General features: G+C 54.9%; 1 protein-coding gene and 1 long non-coding RNA gene across 8 annotated transcripts; one reads left to right on the top strand and one right to left on the bottom strand.

Moving 5' to 3' along the window:
* Positions 1-408: 408 nt before the first annotated feature.
* On the bottom strand, positions 409-7,274 carry LOC139031888 (uncharacterized). Its single transcript, XR_011484398.1, has 3 exons — positions 7,191-7,274; positions 4,395-4,501; positions 409-1,213 (listed from the first exon to the last, which is right to left on the bottom strand). It is a non-coding gene; the product is annotated as an uncharacterized lncRNA (long non-coding RNA).
* Positions 7,250-12,337, top strand: LOC110147911 (oocyte zinc finger protein XlCOF26). Of its 7 annotated transcripts, none has more exons than XM_070457542.1 (4): positions 7,250-7,451; positions 9,131-10,057; positions 11,308-11,469; positions 11,649-12,337. In XM_070457542.1, exon 2 carries the CDS (start codon positions 9,159-9,161, stop codon positions 9,768-9,770), a length of 612 nt encoding a protein of 203 aa, XP_070313643.1. In that variant the 5' UTR covers positions 7,250-7,451; positions 9,131-9,158; the 3' UTR covers positions 9,771-10,057; positions 11,308-11,469; positions 11,649-12,337. The 7 variants fall into 7 exon arrangements, with proteins under 7 accessions (XP_070313643.1, XP_070313492.1, XP_070313607.1 ...); XM_070457391.1 differs by having other exon boundaries at positions 10,183-11,469; XM_070457506.1 differs by having other exon boundaries at positions 9,131-10,371.
* Positions 12,338-20,298: the final 7,961 nt, after the last annotated feature.

Raw genomic sequence — 20,298 nt, 5'->3', positions numbered from 1 at the left:
TAGGATGATTCTGTAGGAGGAGCTCTGCCTTCCTGCCTCCCAGGGACCCGCTGGGTTCTCCCTTGAACTCAGACAAGTGTGACCTCTGGGATCTGTGCGTTCACCCTGGCTTCCGGCCACCCCTCTTTTCAGGTTTTGTTTAGTCCCTTTCATCTGGCAGAAGCATCACAAAAAGACATGGAGGTGATCCAGCTTCTCTGGGTAACACAATGCTGGGGATGGTTAATGTGCAGCCAGGGCTGCTGACTCGTGGTCCCGGCCTTTGATGGCATACTGCGCTGTGTGAGACCTCATGAATAGACGAGGTGTGTCTATCCAGGAGTTCAGCTCTGAGGACCAGCGGGGGCCAGGTCACAAGGATTTCCGGGGCAGGCTCTCTGGCCCTCCCCAGCTCCAGGGGCTCTGCTGTCTCCCTGCCCTTCTCCTGCAGCGCCTCCCCCAGCCTGCCCTGCTCAGGGCAGCCGGGATCTCATCAAAACCCACTTTAATGATGGGGAACTCGCTTCCTCAAATCCTGAGGCCAACTCATGCAAGCCTTCCTCCTCCAGGAAGCATCCCAGAGGTACCATGTCTGTGTTAGAGCCGGGTTGAATCAGGTTCCTGAGGGGCGGGGCAGGCAGATACTGAAGAGATCAGCTGGGCAGGAGTTTCTGTACAATGAATGTGTTACCATTCACAAATGTCCTGTGTTTGATGATCAGATCAATCAGACGGCTGTATTGGTAGGATTTGGGGTTAGGTCTGGTTGCAGCGCCCCATCCACTGCCTCCTCCCCCCACCCCCGGCCACCAAAGTCATGAGAATGAATACCTGTTCACTGACCCCAGGTGCGCATCCCCTCACAATGAGTGCTCTGGGTCACAATGGGGACAGGACGAAGTCCATCAGACCAAGAGTAACTGAGGTGCAGGTCCCATTGACCAGGTCAGGATGGTGGGATGGCAGAGCCTAAACAAGCTCTGCCCCATGATTTCCTAAATAAGCCTCCAGTGTGCCAGGCACTGTGTCAGACCTCAGGGACGCTGTGATGAAGAAGCCACTGTCTTCGTCAGCTCGGGTCAGCAGAACACCACCACAGGCTGGGCGCTTCAACGATGGACATGTGCTTCTCACAGTCTGGGAGGCTGGAGGTCCAAGATGAAGGAGCCAGCAGGTTCTTTTCCTGCTGAGGGCCTGCTTCCTGGCTTGTAGACAACTGCCTTTTCTTGGTGCCCTGATGTGGTGGGATGGAGAGGGGAGAGGGAGAAGTAGAGAGAGAGGGAGGACCTGGTCTCTCCCTTCCTCTTAGACACTCATCTCACCAGGCGGACCTCACTCTCACGACTTTTGTTGTTCAGTCGCTCAGTCGTGTCCCACTCTTTGCGACCACATGGACTGCAGCACGCCAGGCTTCCCTGGCCTTCATCATCTCCCAGAGCTTGCTCAAACTCATGTCCATTGAGTCGGTGATGCCATCCAACCATCTCATCCTCTGTCGTCCCTTTCCCCTTCTGCCTTCAATCTTTCCCACCATCAGGGTCTTTTCTAATGAGTCGGCTCTTCGCATCAGGTGGCCTAAGTATTGGAGCTACTTTGTCTAAACCTAATTCCTAGTTGCCTCCCAAAGGCTCCATCTCCAGATACCATCATACTGGGGGTCAGGAACTCAATATACAAATTTGGGGAACACAGTTCAGTCTACAGCAGTCACAGTCCCTGCCCTCGAGAAGTTCATTTTGATACACAGCTTGGAACAATCTATATACAGTTAATTCTTCAACAAATTATCCCCAGCCCCGGCTCTCCCAACAAGGGTTTCTTATTTGCCATCTCACCGTGAGCTGTGAACTGGGCAGGACAGCGATATAGGGGAGGGGGTGGGGATGGTGGGACTAGTTCACCAAGTCCCCTTGCAAGTGGATGGTAGGTCCTAGACTTCCTGTTAGCCTAAACTTCTTCCACCTTTGCAAGGCTCAGGCCTCTCCGAGGGAGGTCTGGCATCATCAGCTTTAATTTTTAATTCCCTTTCATTTAAAAATAATCAAACTAGGTCAGAGAAAATTTAGGAAGAGGCATGCCATAAAGTCAAAGACAAGGTCAGACCTGGCCTCGTGTTTTATAGTTCAAAATGTTCCAGAGCATGCTGAGATTAAAGGCTTGCGTGGGGGAACAGAAAACAACCATGAGTAAATAAATCAGGATCTTCAAAGACTTATTTATAGCCTATCCACAACCAGGTAAGTGCAAGTCTACAGTGGGGACCCGGAGCCAAGCTTCCAACACAACGGAAGAGCTTGGTGGGGTGGGGTTCCAGGAACTGCATGCAGCATCCTTGTGTCCTTTGTTAGGAGCAGGCTGGGAGTTATGACAAATGAGTTAGGTACTGGGCAAATGCTTGTCCTTGGCAAGCAGCATGAGCTTCGACTCAGCCAGCCAGATGGCAGCCTTCTTGGGAGAGTGTGGTTCCCCACTGCCCAGCCCCAGGGAGCCGCCAGGGAGAGGTCCCTGCACCAGGGGAGAGAGGAGGACCAGCAGGGACTTGGCAAGGAATGCCTGGCAGAAGTGGAGCCTCTGCTGAGCTTTTTACTTTTTCTTTTTTAAAGTAGTTTGGGTCTGCTAAAGAAATAGCCTTGACCTTTTGGCAAGAGGAGTCCTTGGGGCTGAAAACAGTAGGCTTTTACATGATCCCAGCAGACAGAGGGAAATGAATGATCCCAGCATAGGTTGATCTTTGGGTTAAAAAGAGACCAGAGTCTCCCAGTTCTGGAGGGGGAGGGGCCCTAGACCAGTACCGTCCAGAAGTTTCTGTGATGATGAAATGTTCTATATCTGTGCCCCACAATGTCGTGGCCACCAGCCACGTGTGGTTGTGGAGCACTTAACTGTGGCTGGTGGGGTGGAGGCCCTCAGAAAACATGAATTTTCCATTTGATTTTAGTTAATTTCAATGTAAAGAGCCACACGTGGCTATTGGACAGTACAGCCCTAGGAATAATGCTCCTATTGAGAAGTAGACATGTTTTCTCTTGCCCTCATCTCTCACCCCAGTCTAAAAAGAGCTTTCTTTTGTTGTTAGGAATAGTGGATAGATTCTGTCCTGTGGCTAAATTCTGGCCTTAACCATGTAAGCTGGGGGACCTTGGGCAAGTCACCTAGATAGAGTGTGGGTTCCTGGTACACAGCACTCAGCCAATAAATGATTGCTGTTGTCATTTAAAAAATGAATCTCCATGTCTGGCTACTTGCACGGCATTTGTAGAAATGGAAGTCGTATCATGGAAAGAGAAGAAAATATGTTCCCCAAACAGAGCTCAGTTGCTATAGAATTAGCTGGTATCAAGCAGGCTGCAAGCTTAGGGGTCGAATGGATGTCCTAGGTCACATCTTGGGTTTTAATTCCAAAGAAAAAGAACGTTGGAGCAGATAACTCATGTCCAGAGCCCCACAGCACCATCCAGGTCTCGAAGTGCCTCCTGGCCCTTGGAGCCGTGGCTGGGGCTGTAACTTGCCTGCAGCCCCTCACCCCTTACACATCACATCAGCATACCTGCTGGCTGTGGCCCCCCCCCACCCCACCCAGATGTAATTGGCAGACATGCATTCATTCATTCAGCAGACACTGACTGAGGGTCTATGATATGCTGGGCTCTTGGGATACGGAGATGTTGAGTCCTGCCCTTTGAAGCTTGTGAGCTGGTGGGAAAACCAAAGTGAACTAAGTCCCCTTAGAGAGGGATGTTAGGGATCGCCATCCAATCTGGGGGGATGGGACAAGCTGATGGAGGGTGGTAGCATGGTCCCTGAACTGAGTGCAGAAGCGCTGGGGCTGCAGCCCAGAGCTGGGGGAGCCAGAGGATGACCAGGTTGACCTCTGTGAGGGAGCACACGGGTCCAGGGGAGTCACAGGGATCGCTGCTCCAGCCAGTGTACCCCGGAGGCGGGGGAGGGAGGGAATACAGGGCCCCGAGAAGGACTCAGCTGAGCTGAACATGCCTTTACCCAGAGGGGGCTCATGGGCCAGCTGTTCTTGGCCGTGAGCAGGCCGGAGCTTTTTTTTTAGGGTCCAGAGTCCAGCTGTCACATGAGCCTCCTCGGAGTGGTGGGGATCTCCATGCCAGCCTCTGGCCCTGCTGGGACAGAGAAGTGTGACTGCATTTGCAGAATATTTCCACGCTGCCATTCTATTGTGCTCAGGACAGCACGTGCAAACGGCAGCAGGAGATGCGTGCGGGGGTGTCTGTGTAAGAAACCAGAGACATGAAGTGAGTCAGCAGAATCACACACACAGGCAGGGCTGAGGAAGGAGGCTTCCCAGAGCCCTGGGCATTCCGCTGAGAGTGACGAGTTTGAGGTGATGGTGTCTGCCTTCACTACCCCGACCCCGGCTGTGTTCCTTCCCTTTCTATGTAGCTTACCCGGAAATATGGCACAGCTGCTAAAAATAAGGGAGACATCCTCAGGTGCATTGTTTTGCTTTTGAGAAATCTGGTCATTTCCTAAGTGTTCCCATTTCTCCTGTAGCCTGTGGGAGAGATGAAAGCTGGTCGCGCTGGCAGGTGACGTTTGCAACCAAAGAGCTGGGTGGCGTGGCTGTTCATGAACCAAGCTCCATGGGCCAGGTGGGGTGTGGGTGTGTGTTGTCGTCAGTGGTTAGAGGGTCCTTTTGTCACTGCCGTAGGAGACCTACACTTGGCGCTGGAGTAAACATCTACCCTGGTAGCTTCACGTCTTTGGCTTTCCCAGCATTCTGCCCCCACCATTGACTCTATTTGAAATACCAATCTCCTTGGGGTGTCTCTCCTGTGGAGCTCCACAAACCTCAGTGAGGGGCTACCAGAGGAGCGTGGATGGGGGTGGGTCCTTCAGAGGCTGAGAGTACCCAAGAGGGGACCGGCTGCGGTGAACTGGTCCATGGGGCGAGCTGTGAAAGCTGGTGTCAGGAGTGAGAGATTGGTTTTACTCCCAGATGGACTCCCACCTGGAATTCATTTCCCAGGCCCTGGAAGGCACCTGGGGTGCCTGGAGGGCTACAGGGGGCACCTCCAGAGGCTGGGAGGCTTGTGCCTCCCAGAAGCCTTCATCAGGGATAACGCCACCCCAACAGCCATACCCACTGTCTGCTGTAAGGAGCCCTGCCTGGACCTTCCGGAATCCTAGCAGTTTTATCCACCAGGGACGGCAGAGCCTGGTGGGCTGCCGTCTATGGGGTCGCACAGAGTCGGACACGACCGACGTGACTTAGCAGCAGCACCAGCTGCAGAGGGCCAGGGCAGAAAGGGCCAACTGATATTCCTCTGCGTGCGTGCTTGCGTGCTAAGTCGCTTCAGTCTTGTCTGACTTTTTGTCCCGCCTCTCCCACCACCAGGCTCCTCTGTCCGTGGGATTCTCTAGGCAAGAATATACTGGAGTGAGTTACCTTGTCCTCCTCCAGGGGATCTTCCTCACCCAGGAATTGAACCTGAGTCTCTTATGTCTCCTGCATTGGCAGACAGGGTTCTTTACCGCTAGTGCCACCTGGGAAGCCTAGAGTGTTCCTCTAGCACTTTTAATTTAAAAAACCATTTTCCTTCTCCAGCCTCAGTTTCTTCATCTGTAAAATGTAAATTTGGACGTATTTTCCCTTTTGGGATGAGATTATTCCTTCTGATCCTGGTGAGCATGCTGTTTCTGTTTCTCTGTTGAGGGACCAGGGCAATGCCAAGGAGAGAGAGCTGGGCCTGCCTTTCCACCTGGACTCTGCCATGTGAAGCAGTGGGGGAAGGGGGGACGGGGAGAGGCGGGGGTGGGGTGTTGGCAGAGTTGCTCTGTGTTTCAATTTTATTTTATTTTCCCATCTATGAAATGGGATAATAACACTTATATGGTTCAGCCGGCACTGGTTATTGGAAGGCTGCTGCGAGAGAATACATGGGAAAGGGCTTTGTAATGAGAGGAGTAATGCCTAGGTAAGGTGCATTATTAAGTGACATTTGGAAGCTGGAATTCAGCCCAGCTTTGCCCACACCAGCTGCCTCCCCAGGGTGTTATAAGTGGCTCTTGCATGGGCTGTCTTTAGTTTGACTGTAATGGGCTCCTTTGTGGGAAGGATGGCATGGTAGGGGAATAAGTGTCTCTTCTATTCCCAACCCAGTCATCCTGATGGCATAACCTGGTGGTAGGCTGGGCTCGGTCTCCCACCCATGAAGCCCCTGCTCAGAAAGGTTCCCCGGGGGTGGAGGTGGGGGGACAGTTTCCTGCCTTCACCCCTTTCTCTCTCTTGCAAGGAAAGGCTTTGTCCCTCCCACACCCCCCAGACCCAGCTTCCCAGACGCTGGGGCCAGTCTGTGGGCCTAACTAGAGTAGCTCGGCTGCCCTGGTGGCTCAGACGGTAAAGAATCCACCTGCACTGCAGGAGACCCTGGTTCAATCCCTGGGTGGGGGAAGACACCCTGGAGAAGGGAATGGCAACCCACTTCAGTATTCTTGCCTGGAGAAGCCCCATGGACGGAGGAGCCCGGCGGCCTACAGTCTATGGATGGGGTCGCAAAGAGTCGGACACAACTGAGCGACCAAGCACAGCACAGCCAAAGGATGAGGGAGGCGAGACTGCGGCCTCGGGGAATCCTGAACCGGGAATGGCTGGGGCAAGGGGACCCGGGGCGACCCGCCCGTCTGGGTGTCCTGAGCGCCCCCGCCCCCCCCCCCCGACCGGCCCTCCGCCTGGTTTCTTGTTTTGCCCCTGGCGGGAACCCCGCTCGCAGGCCTCCTCGGTGCTCCAGCCAGGCTGTGGGCGAGTTAGACCTCCCAGCCTCACGGGGCTGCTGTGCGGCTGCGGCGACGTTGGCGGCTGCGGCGCTGCGGAGGAGCGGCGGGCTGCGGGGAGGCGGCGCCTCGCGAGTCCCGGGTCGGGTCCCGGGCGGAGGCCGCGGCGGGAGATTACCGTATTTACCCCAGCCGGTGCCGGACCCTTGGGGGCGGGTCACTGCGGGCGCGCTACCGTATTTGCCGGGAGTCGCGCAGACCCTTTCCGGGAGTGGCGAGCGCCGAGACTTAATTACGTATTTATCCGGGGTGGCGTGGTTTCTCCCCCTACCCCCGGCGTTGCGGGAGCGGGGTGGGTTGCACGAATTCCCTAAGGGAGCCAGCGTTTGCAGCGGAATGGGGTGGGTTGCTGCAGCGGAGTGGGAGGCCTACATATTTTCGTGGGGGTGGGGCTGCGACGCAGAGTTTACCATATTTCTCCAGGATCTCGCTCTGGCCCGAGGAGCTGGCAAGGTTGTGTGCGGGGGGTCGGGTGGGTGGGGTCAGCTCTTCCGATTCATGCCGCGGTCTGATAAGAAGAGCGGTGCTGGAGGCTGGCCGTCTTTCTGGGGGTGAGGGAGAAGGGGCCCCCCGGAGGCGTTGCGGAGAGTTACCGTATTTGCCTTGGGCAGCGCAGACTCGAGGAAAGAGCCACTGCTGGAGGCCGGAGGACCTGGGGCGCCGCCTGGGCTGTGAGTGCGGGATGGGATGGAGGAACTTGCCGCCGGAGAGACCGGGGACCGTGGCCGAGACCCTCTCGGCGGGCGGGGCCCTCGGCCAGGGGTATAGCTGGGGGAGTGGGGAGGCGGCTCAGAGACAAGGCCAAGCTGAGATTGGCCCAAGGGGACAGAGATGATCTGTCTTTGCAGACGGCCGTGCAGCTGCCTGGGGAAAGAGTTGGGGGTGGGGTCTGTTGCAAGTAGTCCTTGTCCCCTTCCCCGGGGTGAGTGGTGTTCCACCGGGGGCCTGAGGGTAGGGGAAGACAAAGGGATTGCCTCTGGGACCCCACTCTGCTGGTAGGTCCACTGAGGCGGTGATAAGCAGGGAGATCTGGAAGTGTGAAGGCCTGCATGGAGGTCCAGGTGAAGGGCCAGGAGGCTTCCCTGATAGGGGCAGGGGAAAGCCTGGGGGGAGGTCAGCTCGGCCTCTCGAAGCAGGCCTTACTGCTCTGCAGGAGCTGGAACCCAGGATTTGGGGAGGCATGAGGGTGTTGGCCACAGACAGCACCCCACAGAAGCAGTGCTCCTGTGGGTCCTGATGACCTGTGGTGGCCGGGACAGTGGTGGTCTTCTGTGTGTGTGTGTGTGTGTGTGTGTGTGTGTGTGTTGAGGGACGCTTAGCTGGTGTGCAGCTAGGACATTGAGAAGAACTTTTGACAATGAGGAAATTTACAGCCTAGTCCTGGTTCACCTTGCTGGGCGACCTTGGGCAAGTAAGTTGACCTCACTGAGCCTCAGTTTCCCCATCTATAAATTGGAGTTCCATAAGCCTGCCCCTTCCTCGGGGCTGTTGTGGGCAACAATTTAAGAGGGACACAGTGCCCTGGGAAAGAGGATCCTTAGGAGAAGCAGTGTGAATGAGATGGAACTGAACTTGGGGCTGTTTGTTGAGCTGTTGAGTGTTCCTCAGCCTTGGGCCAGGCTTTGCTGGGGGGATGCCAAGAGGAATCAAGCTGAGACCCGCCCCCTGCGAGCTCACACTGTGGTTCAGTGACTTGCAAACCTTTTACAGGCATGCCTCATTTTGATAAACAAAGAGCTGCTGCCTTTAATGTTTAACTGAGGTTACTTTCAAGTTTACAGGGCTTTTGTTTTGTTTCTTCTAAGCTTTGCAAAAATATCTTTAAATCACTGTCGACCCCACCCTCCCCTCCAGATTGGGGATGTCTGTCCCTCCCCTCCTCCTTGAGACTCTGGTTGGAGGGATAAGGTGCACCCGGGTTCAGGACAACTTATAAGACTAGAAGCCCCTGAGTATTACTTATCGGCATTTGTTCTGTGCCTTGTGTGGTAGGCACAGCGTTTGATGTGGGTCATAAAAGGAAGCAGGCCTGTCCTTAAGATGCCCACAGGTTAGGGAGACAGAGGTGGCATGAGTGCCCCTGTGTGCTGTGTGATGCATAAGGGTCACAGGGTTGGGCCATGTGGCTCAAAAGAGGCTGGAAGGGTCAAGGAAGGCTTCTAGCAGGAGGGGTCATTTGAGAAAGGCCCGAAGGAGGGGTAGGATGTAATTAAGGGGTAAAGAAGAAAGAAGGATATTCCAGCAGGGGGACACTGGCTCGAACAGGACTGGGGAGTGATGGGCACTGAGGCTGGGGGCTGGCCAACCCTCGGGTGCCCTCTGACTCCTCTCTCTGTTTCTGCCTCCTCAGGGGCCGGTGATTGCAGCCGGACGTGCCCATGACCGAGCTGGCATCCTCCGGGGGCGGGTCCCCTGCGGGGGACGGGGAGGAGGGCCTGGGGGACGATCGAGGCCTGGTCATCCACCACCCGGCGGAGGAGCAGCCGCACCGCTGCCCGCTGTGTGGCCAGACCTTCGCCCAGCAGCCAAGCCTGGTGCGGCACCAGAAGGCGCACGCCGGGGCGGGCCGCGCAGCCGCCTTCGTGTGCCCGGAGTGTGGCAAGGCCTTCAGCGTCAAGCACAACCTAGAGGTGCATCAGCGCACCCACACGGGCGAGCGGCCCTTCCCCTGCCCCGAGTGCGGGCGCTGCTTCAGCCTCAAGCAGAACCTGCTCACCCACCAGCGCATCCACAGCGGCGAGAAGCCGCACCAGTGCGCGCAGTGCGGCCGCTGCTTCCGCGAGCCGCGCTTCCTGCTCAACCACCAGCGCACCCACGCGCGCATGCCCGCTCCGCACCCGCGCCGCCCCGGCGTCTTCGGGGAGCGCAGGCCCTACTTTTGCGCCCGCTGTGGCAAGAGCTTCGCGCGGGAGGGCTCGCTCAAGACCCACCAGCGCAGTCACGGCCACGGGCCCGAAGGCCAGGCGGCCCATTTAGGCCGCGTGCTCTGATGTGCGCAGAACCTGCCGGCTCCGCCGACTGTTTCCCGCCCCAGAGCCGCATCTGTGACCCCTGGAGATGCTGCTGGGCTGGGGCTCCCTCTCTGGATGGGATCCTGGGAGACCGTGAGGGCTGGCTTGGGGGGTCTCAAAAGGAGCGGGCCGCTACTGGGCTTAGGCCTCTGCCGGGCTTGGGCCGCCTCCTTCCGCTCCTCCGCCAGGACCCTCCGGGTGGCTGCACACGGCTCTTTGGGCCCCTATGTTGGGCTTCCTCCACAGGCACACCCAGCTTAGAGCAGGTGAGACCTGGCGCTGGCCAGAGCCCTCTCGGGCTCGTTGGGGGGTCACATGGGGCAGGTGGGGCAGACTGGGCTTCTCGGTGTAGGACTGTTGTCTTACACGATCCTCATTCCCTGAATGCCAGAATTAAAGGCCACCCGGAGAGAGGACACTGTGCGCAATCCTCAGGCCTCCCCAGTCCCAAGGTCTCCTGGCACAAGTGCTTCCTCCTTAGTACCTTGGAGAAGTCATTTCACCTCAAGACGCAGTTTGCTTCTGTATAAGTAGGGGCTGAAGATGAGGGCCTCCTCCTCCTGGGGATGTACTGAGGACTGTAAGTTTAGCAGATAAGAGGGGGTGACATCATTAATTGAGTGCCCCAATGTGCCAGGCTGTGTGCTGAGTGGGGTCCTTGGGAGGAACATAGCCCTGTTCCTGGGGTGCTCATACAGGGTGATGCCTGCTACCTTAGGGGACGACTGAAAGTGTTCTGGAGGGTGGGGAGGTGGCTGGCGACACCCAAGGCAATTTGATGGTTTGAGCTGGGTCCTGGGGACTCGTAGGGAACATGGAACCTTCCATAGATGTGGAAGATTTCTAAGGTGGGGGTTCAAACTTGGAGGCTTATATTTGCTCTAAAAAAGGATTTGTAGCAAGGGGAGGGGACACCAAAATGTCTAATGGAAAGAGCCCAGTGAGCCCAAGTGCAGTTCAAGGACGACTGGAGGCATGGAGGAGAGATGGAAGTGGGACCGGGGTCCTGGGGTCATCCAGGCAAGAGAATTGAGGTCCCCTGAGAGGCTTGGCCAGAGTCATGCAGTGAGAAAGGGGTGAGCCATGACTTGTCCCCCAGGCCTCAGATTCCAAGCTGATGCTTGGGCTTCTCTGCCATGTGGTCGACAAAGAAAGTGAGGCAGCCCCAGGCTGGCCCTGGGTCACACATAGGAGTTAGTGGTGCAGCAATGCAAGCCTGGACCTCGTTTTGGATTCTGGACCCTAAGGCCCTGTATCTCTACTGTACCATCATTAAGAGATGCTCCTACAGGTGGGAAAATGGCACCTTGAGGAAGCGGGACCATGTGGTAGGAGCATGGGCAAGGGCGTTGGTGGGAGATATGGGTGTCTGCAGGGGATGTGGCCTCCTGGGTGGTGGGTTGGGAAGAAAGCAGTTGGGGGCTGGGAGAGGACCTGCCCCCACAGGGCCCTTGCTCCGCACCCAGGCTGCTGCTCAGTGCTGGAGACCCGTCTCTGCCCTCCCCCCTTTCCTTAGAGCCATGTGGCTTCTCGGGGATCACTTGTCCTCTGCCTGCCACCCATCGGTGGCTGTTGCAGTGTGGACTAGTGCTTAGTGGTGGAGATTAAGAGATTAAGTCGGGACCGGGGACATCTGGAACCAAGTCACCAAGAACCCTGAACCCACGATGTCTCACTGGTAAATGGGATTATAATCCTGGGCTGCTTGGTAGGGGCTAAGAGGATGCAAGACCCTGGACTGGGTGCAGGGGGCCCATGACTGCTCCCTCCTAGCCCTGACTGAGTGGGGGGGGCGGTGCTGGGCGGGGCCATGTTCCACCCGAGACCTGACCCTGGTCTCTTCGTCTTTATGCACAGATGTGGAGTGGGCAGGAGCTCTGGGCAGTGTGCAGGGCGCCTCTGACACAGAGACTCAGAATGGGGCCCTGGGCCTGTGCCCCAGCATGAGGCCATGTCCCCTAAGAAGACCTACCTCAGGAGGTGAAGGCAGAGGGTCTGATGGAGCCTGGAATCGGAGACAGACTCTGTGCCTTGGCGGAAAAACTCCCCTGGCCTGCTGGGAGTCACGGCTGAAGATGAGGTGGTCCTGGCTGCCCGGCCTGTCCCGAGGTAGCAGCGATGGTGCCTGTGTGGGGAGCCCACTTCTGTGCTCCTCCCACAGACAGGAAACGTGGAAGCAGACACCCGGCTCCAGAGGCAAGACCACCCCCAGGGATGAACACGCCTGCAGGCTTCCCTCTCCTTTCAGGGCAGTCATTTCTTCACACTTTTGGGCTCACGAAGCCCTCTGACAAGATGGCAAAGGTTATGAACCTTCTCCCCAGGAAGACGCACATACTCACAGGGACGCAGAATCTACGAGGGATTCCCGGAGCTCCGGGACTCCTGGCCGAGATCCCCAGGCCCTGGGGCTAGCCCGCCGCTCCTTCCTGAGCTGACACAGAGTCCTGGGTCAGGGTCTTCGTTCGAGTCACATTTCGTTTCCCCCATTCCGCGCCCATCGACCTTCCTTCCCTTTTCAGGAATAAAGAATTCTGAGGAGGGGCCCTGGGTAGCCACTGTCTTCTCCCACACCCCACAGACGGCGCGTCAGGAGCCTCAGTCCCCTTCCCCAGCCTCCGTCATCATCGGGAAGCGCTGGGGGGATGGTCTGCTCCCCTCTGCTTTGGGGTTGCTTGTTCTGGCTTCCTGGGTGCTGGCTCAGCATGATGTGAAGAGGGCGAGGAGGGAGGCTGGGGAGGAAGTGGCACCTCCCTGCTGGTGCCTGCCAGCTCCGGGCAGGGAGACAGGCTGGCAGATAAGCTTCCGTGTGTCTGCAGGGCGCAGAGGAATAAGAGGAAGGTGAGGCTGGGGCTGGCCGCAGGGTGAGGGCTCCTCTGGGCTTCACACCTGGCCTGGAGCTCCCTGGCCTCCCCAGAATGAACCACCCCTCAGAAAAGGGGGGACCCACTATGGCCGGGCTGGGGTTTTGAGGACAACCAGACTTTGTAAGGTGGGTCACAGGGAGTGAAACCCTTGGTGAGAGAGGCCTTTAGTTATGACATGTAGGTCAAATCCCAGGGATGTGAGTGCCAAGACTCAGGGGAGTTGTGTTGAGATGGGGAGTGGCATCCCAGGGCTGAGCTGGGGTTCAGGCAGGGTTGCTGGGGGGCCCCCATGGGTCTCTGGTGCAGTTTGCACATGGGTTCTTACCGACCACCTGCCATACACTGGCTTCTGGGATAACAGGCTGCTCTGCGGGGGTCAGAGAACAAGGCCCCGTGCTTCTGGAACTCCCCTCAGTTGGGTCCTTGGCCCACCTGGGGGCACCCTTGCAGACGCCCCTGCTCTGCTCATCTCCTGCCTCCCCTGGTGCTGGTCTGACCCGTGCCCCTCTGCCCATGTCCGCTCCACCCTCCTAAGCCCTCTTCTCCGCCAGGCCTGCCTTCCAGAACCACCTAGCACACACCCCTCCCTCCTCGGAACAGTCCCCGTGTTAACACACCATCTCGCCCCTGAGAGGTATGTGCGGGCTTATACCCCAGTTTCCTCTGTGTGCATGAGACCTCCGCTGAGACGGGGGCCCCCTGAAGGCAAGGGCCGCGTCCTTCCTTCTTGAACCCCGGCAGGGTCCAGTGCAGGGCTGGGCTCATACACCCAGGCGGTAGTTGCCCACTGGCTGGTGGGTCCAGGGCTGGAGGCCGCGGGCTGGGAGGCGGGGGTGGGGGGGTGGGAGGTGTGCCCACTGAGTGCATTTTACTGGGCTGTGGGCTGGTCTCCTGGACAGTAATGGGAGGTCGGAGGCCTTGGGTTCTCCCTTCCTTGGGGCAGTGGGACAGGAGAGACCTCGTCCCCCTGCACCACCCCCCCAACCCCCACCGGGTCTGGCTCCTCAGGAGTGTGTGGCATTGGACGTCCAGGCTGGATGTCTCCTCTAGGTCACCGACGCCTGTTGCAGCTGACTAACGGGAATTGATGTTTTCTCAACACCAGCTCGTCTGAGGAGTGGTCATTTGAGCTCAGTTGGGAGCAGGGAAGCCTCTACCTCGGCCTCCTTCATTTTCCCCCACCCTGAGGGGGTTATGTTCAAGGTCATGGAGCTCCAAAGTCACAGCAGTGAGTCAGCTTGGGCTCCCCCCAGCTGGATAATGACTGCTACTGGAATTGGGTAATAGATAGACATCGGGGTGCCTTGGAGTAAGCCCCCGCAGCTTGCCCAGCTGGCGGCCAGACAAGACTGCTGAGAATCTTCGAGGTGGTTCCCTCTGCTGGTCCCTGAGCTCCGGGACACCTGGGCACCAGCCCATCCCCACCAGGAGGCCCTGGCCCGTCCTGTCTCTCTCCTGACTCAGGTCTTCTTTCCTGCTCCTCCTACGTCAGGGGTTGTGAGACTCAAATGAGAATGTGTGCAAACCGCGTGCACTGCAGAGACCACTCAGAGGCAGGGCCGTGTCCTGCTGTGACTCCCAGCAAAGGCGGGCCCTGCCGCTGACACTTCGCTTCACAGCCCGAGTCTCCTGCCGCAGAAGGCGCTGGAGCCTGGGGTTGGGCCAGGCCCGCCGCCAGGTTGCCAAGGCTTGGATGAGTGATTTCCCCTCCTGCCCCTGGTGAGGGCTGGGCCTGGTCACGGCTACGGGCTCATTCCAGAACCTTCCTTCCATGCCTCGCTTTTCAACTCAGACCCGGGGCTGCATCAATTGTCTCTATCAGCTGATGAGGGTCCCAAGTCAGGGTAACTCATGGACAAAGGCTTGGGAGACTGGGCTCAGATCAGGGTGAGTCAAAGCAGGAACTTCATTCAACTAAGATCCACTGACATCTTAAAGGGGAACCGTGGGATCTGTAACTGAGAAGGGCGGGGACTTGACCGTGAGGCCGAGACCCAGCCCATCTCCCTCTCTGCTGCCTCCTTGTCTCGTAGGGCAGGAAGGAGCGGGCAGCAGCTCTGCCTTCTGCTTGCCCAGGCTCATTTCCTTCCCTGGGGTCGGAACCAGCTGCAGGGCTGACCGTCCTCTGCCGGAATCTGTTGATGCTTGCTGCCAGAGCAGTGGCTCCACCAGATCTGGGGAGGACCACGTGATGGAAGGCCTGGCCTGGGCACATGCTGCCCCGAGAGGCTCAGCTCCACCTGGAGGCCATGGTGTGTGTGTGTGGAGGGGAAAGGACGAATCACCAGGGGAAACCAGAGTTGAGAGGGCAGGCGAGTGGACTCCAGGTGACAGTCCAGCACCCCTGCTATGCCCAGCAACCTCGTGGCTTGTTATGACTGCAAGATTGCAGCCCCCTCCCAACTCGAATCAGAAATGCCCTTTAACAAGAGGTCCAGGCTGTCGTGTGTGCAGGTGGTCTGCCCTACCTCACTTTCCCACCTCTCTCGGGTGGGCCTTTTGACTCCGACATGCCATGTTCAAAGTGTGGGCTGGGGGGACTGAAGCATGTCATTTGTCTTAGGCAGCTTGTGGGGTGTAGAGACAAGACTCTGTCTCCACCTCCAGGATCCTCCAGGGTCCAGGATCCCAGACACAATGCCCCTCCGTCCCACGTCCCCAGGGACCAGAGCATTCATCGGCGGTGCCCAGCCTGGCCTGGCCAGCCTGGCTTTATGAGAATTTTCCATCAGTACAGAGCACAGCACAGGAGAGAAAGGTCCAGGAAAGGGCGGGTCCTGAGAAAGCAGAGCAGCTCCTCCACCCCGTTGCTGCGCCCTCCCTGAGTCCCCTCTCTACCTCCTCTGAAGCATCACTAAGCCTCCCTCTCCTCACCCTAGTAACGCCCAGGTGAGAGGATGTCTGCAGTGGAGGCTGCCGGGACCCTGTGGATTCTGTGTGCAAGCTGCTTCCAGCGCTGACTGCTAAGGTTCACAGCTGCCTAGCCTGGGGGCTGCTCCCAGACCATCCCCACCACTGTGAGCGAGTCCTGACCCAGCAGTCACTGTGTCCGGGTGTGGGGCCAGATCTGAGGGCAGCCTGTGCTGGGGGTCAGGCGACTCTGTGCTCCAGCTGAGACCACATTCCTGGCTCCTTCCCTCACCTGAGCCTGCGTCCCACTCCCCTTCTCCTGAGAGCCCCTCCCAACACTTCTCATTCCCCTCGAATAGAATCTTTGGCTCCGGCTCCACTTCTTAGGACCTCAATCTAAGGCAGTGTCGCTGAGACATGCACGCTCAATTACACGCTCAAAGCATCTCGCGCAGACGAGATCGTGACTAGTATTGAGTTCTGTCTGCTGCTGTAGGCTTTCATCAGAGAGCGCTGGTGGACAGATTGGAGGTGATTGTGTCCTTTTTGAGGTGGTGAAACCCACGTAGAACAGATAACCACTGCTTTTCTCATGCCCGCCTTAGACTTAGGTAGCATTTCAAACAGAGATGCTTCAGACAAGCATGTTAGCTTGTTGTGTTTGGGCATGTGTGCTAAGCTGCTTCAGTCATGTCCGACTCTTTGTGACCCTATGGACTGTAGCCCGCCAGGCTCCTCTGTCCATGGGATTCTCTAGGCAAGAATACTGGAGTGGGTTACCATGCCTGCCTCCAAGGGATCTTCCTCATCCAGGGATGGAACCCGCATCTCTCACCTCTTCTGCCTTGGCAGGTGGGTTATATACCACCAGCGCCACCTGGGAAGCCGTTTGTGTTTAATACTAATCATTTTTATTTTATTTTCCCAATTATTTTTATTAGTTGGAGGCTAACTACTTTACAATATTGTAGTGGTTTTTGCCATACATTGACATGAATCAGCCATGGATTTACATGTGTTTCCCATCCTGATCCCCCCTCCCCCCTCCCTCCCCATCCCATCCCTCTGGGTCATCCCAGTGCACCAGCCCTGAGCACTTGTCTCATGCATCCAACCTGGCCTGGCGATCTGTTTCAGTACTAATCATCTTTGAAAGGTTATCGTTAGGCAGAGCATGAGGGGACTGGGCTCTGAAATGTGGAAAAGACCCCAAGGGCTGAGCTGGTCTTTCCCCACCCCTGGAAACCTGCTAGCAGACAAGCAGCATCCCAGATCAGGGTTCAGGCGTCTGGGTTCAGGAGAGCCTGAGTTTACAGGAGCAGCAGAAACTGTGTCCAGGTATGGGGCCTGAGGGGTTCGGGAGCGGGGTGGTGTGACTGTGCCCATGGGTCCCGAGAGGTGGCAGAGACAGCGGCTGGGGAAAGAGGGGACAGGCAGCCTCCAGTGCACACGAGCACCCCCCAGAAATGACTGGGGGGTGCGCTGTGGGCTCCTGGAGGAAGAATGGACCCCGCAGAGTCCCAGGGGCTGGGGAGCGCTTGGCCTGTGTGTAACAGCCTGTGTCAGGCTGGTGGAGCAGGACGCTGGCCCCCGCTTTCCCACCTCATCTCTGTGCTGGCTCAGCGGGCCAGCTGCCTTGTTTTCTCTGCCAACCCCCTCGACAGCACGGCCGCCTGCTCTGTGCGCCCCTCTTTATTCCAGCTGCAGAATCCCAGGGACAGGATTGATGTGACTAGTCACCGTCCCTCGGACGGAGCTCATTCTCCCCGCGCTTCCCATGTGACCTGTGAGCCTGGAGCTGGCATCCCGGGCGCAGGCCCAGTGGCTCCACCGAAAGTTCCAGTCCAGGGAACTCGGAGACGCCTGAGCACGTGTTCCCGGAAGGGAGGGTCAGCTGACAGCCTCCGGGGTCTGACCAGTCCAGCCCTGGACTCTGGTTTCTCCCTCACTTTAATGTGCAAATCTCTCTGCTGCCCCGCCCCTCCCCAGGATAGGTGGAAGGCATGTTGGTTTTGACTGGATTCGAGCTCTGGGTAGGGTGCTGGAGGTGGAACAACAACAAAAAAATCCCCTTTGGACCTTCTTTCTGTTCCCATGACCTCTGCGTGGTTGGTGTATGTTAATATTTGCAGTCACTTCTCCCGAATGCCTGGAGAGGGTTATATAAAGGGGGACTGTTCTCTTGGCCATCACTCCGGATATATTCAAGAAATCTTGCAATATAAGAAAATCAACAGACAGAGCCAGTGAATAAAACAGTCCCACTTATGAGATGATGTTAAAAAAAAAAAACAGGTATCATTGAGAGGTTGTATTCTGTGAATACAACGAAATTAGAAATACAGGCACACCTGCGAGATATTGTGGGTTTGCTTTCAGGCTGCCGCAATAAAGTGAATATTGTAATGAAGCATCAGGTGAATTTTTTGTCTTCTAGTGCATATAAAAATTCTGTTTACACTATACTATAGGCTGTTTCGGAGAAGGCAATGGCACCCCACTCCAGTTCTCTTGCCTGGAAAATCCCATGGATAGAGGAGCCTGGTGGGCTGCAGTCCATGGGGTCACTAAGAGTCAGACACGAGTGAGCGACTTCACTTTCACTTTTCACTCTCATGCATTGGAGAAGGAAATGGCAACCCACTCCAGTGCTCTTGCCTGGAGAATCCCAGGGACGGGGGAGCCTGGTGGGCTGCCGTCTATGGGGTCGCACAGAGTCAGACACGACTGAGCGACTTAGCAGCGGCAGCAGCAGCAGCAGCATAGTCTGTTTAGTGTGCAGTAGGATTATATCTAAAAAAACATGTATGGCAACTTAATTTAAAAATACTATATTATGAAAAAATTCTAACCATTATCTGAGTCTTCAGTAAGTCCTAGAGTAACATCAGAGATCACTGATTACAGATTACTGTAATGTAATATGTTAACATTATTTCATATCATGATAATGAAAATGTTTGCAATATCGTGAGAATTGGAAAAATGTGACACAAACATGATGTGAGCAAATGATGTAGGAAGAATGATGCAGGTAGATTTGCCCAACACAGTATTGCCATAACCCTTCAGTTTGTAAAAAATGCACCATCTGTGAAGTGCAATAAAAAGATGTATGCCTATAATTAACAAAAAGATGACAAAATGAATGAATGACTGTGAAAACACCACCTTACAAATCTTGTGTCATGCAACTATAATTATAATTTTACCTTTAAATATATTCATCAAAAGAGAGGACATTTTGAAAATCAAGAAGTCAAGAGTTTAACTTAAAAAGTTAGGAAAAGAACAATAGAATATGCCCAAAGGAGGAGAAAAAATAAAAAGAAAGGTAAAATTTAATTAAAATAGGAGCCCAGATTGCTTTATTTGGGAAGGCTTTCAACCTCGAATGATGAGATAATTCTTCATATATAAACAGAGAATAGTGGGGAAAATATCCCCAAATGTTTTAAAGAGGCTGGTATAATCTTGAAAATGAAACCAGACAAGGACAGGACAGTGAAGGAAAAGTTTCAGCCCATCTCACATATGAGGATCTCCACAAAAATCCAAAATAAAATCCTGGCAAGTCAAATCCAGAAATATATTTAAAAATGCATCATGACCAAAAAGGCTTTAGTAAAAAAATATAAAGAGGTTTCAACATAAGGAAAATCTATTAAAGAAATATACCACTGTAACAGATTAATGGAGAAAAAAGCATGGTTATCTCAGTAGATTCAGAAAAAGCAGTCTTCCTCCTCCTCATCTCAGTATACCTTCCTCCTCTGCTATCTTTTTTAAGTGAAAGTATAGTTAGTTTCAGATATACAACATGGAGATTCAAATTGTTTATAGATTATACTCTAAAGTTATATTCCTTGTACTGTACAACATCTCTTTGAAGCTTATTTATTTTATACCTCTGTAGTTTGTACCTGTGAGTGGCTCAGATGGTAAAGAATCTACCTGCAGTGCAGGAGACCTGAATTTGATTTCTGGGTCAGGAAGATCCCCTGGAGAAGGGAATGGCAACCCACTCCAGTATTCTTGCCAGGAGAATTCCATGGACAGAGCAGCCTGGCAGGCTACTACCCCTATCTTGCCCCTCACTCCTTCCTGTTCCCCACTGGTAATGGTTAGTTTTGTTCTCAATACCTGTGAGCTTGTTTGCTTTGTTACATTTATTCATTTGTTTTATAGTTTAGATTCCATGTATAAGTGATAACATACAGTATTCGTCTTTCTCTTGCTGATTTATTTCACTAAGCATAATGCCCTTCAGGTCCATCCATGTTGCTGTAAATGGCAAAACTTCATTTTTTAAATGGCTGAGTAGTATTCCACTGTATATATATACACCATATCTTCTTTATCCATTCACCTGGCAATGGACATTTGGTTGTTTCCTTATCTTGGCTGTTGTAAATAAAGCTCCTGTAAACATTGTGTGTGTGCTCAGTTGCTCAGTTGTGTCCAATTCGTTGTGACTCCATGGACTGTAGCCCACCAGGCTCCTCCATCCATGGAATTCTCCAGGCAAGAGTACTGAAACAGGTTGCCATTTCCTTCTCCAGGAGATCTTCCTGATCCAGATCTTGCCGCGTGTCTTGTGTCTTCTGCGTTGGCAGGGGGATTCTTTACCACTGCACCATTGCATTGGGTGCATGTATCTTTTCAAATTAGGGCTTTCATTTCCTTCAGATACATACCCAGGACTGGGGTTACTGGATCATATGGTAACTATATTTTTAGTTTTTTGAGGAATCTCTGTAATGTTTTCCATAATGACGGCACCAATTTAC

This window comes from Odocoileus virginianus, chromosome 1, assembly GCF_023699985.2.
Source record: "Odocoileus virginianus isolate 20LAN1187 ecotype Illinois chromosome 1, Ovbor_1.2, whole genome shotgun sequence".
Taxonomy (NCBI): domain Eukaryota; kingdom Metazoa; phylum Chordata; class Mammalia; order Artiodactyla; family Cervidae; genus Odocoileus; species Odocoileus virginianus.
Note: the sequence above shows the minus strand (reverse complement) of the source record. Positions and strands in the feature narration are given on the sequence as shown.

Bases quoted from the DNA above. Each gene is read 5' to 3' on its own strand.
- LOC110147911 (XM_070457598.1), top strand. From the start codon at position 9,159: ATGACCGAGCTGGCATCCTCCGGGGGCGGGTCCCCTGCGGGGGACGGG.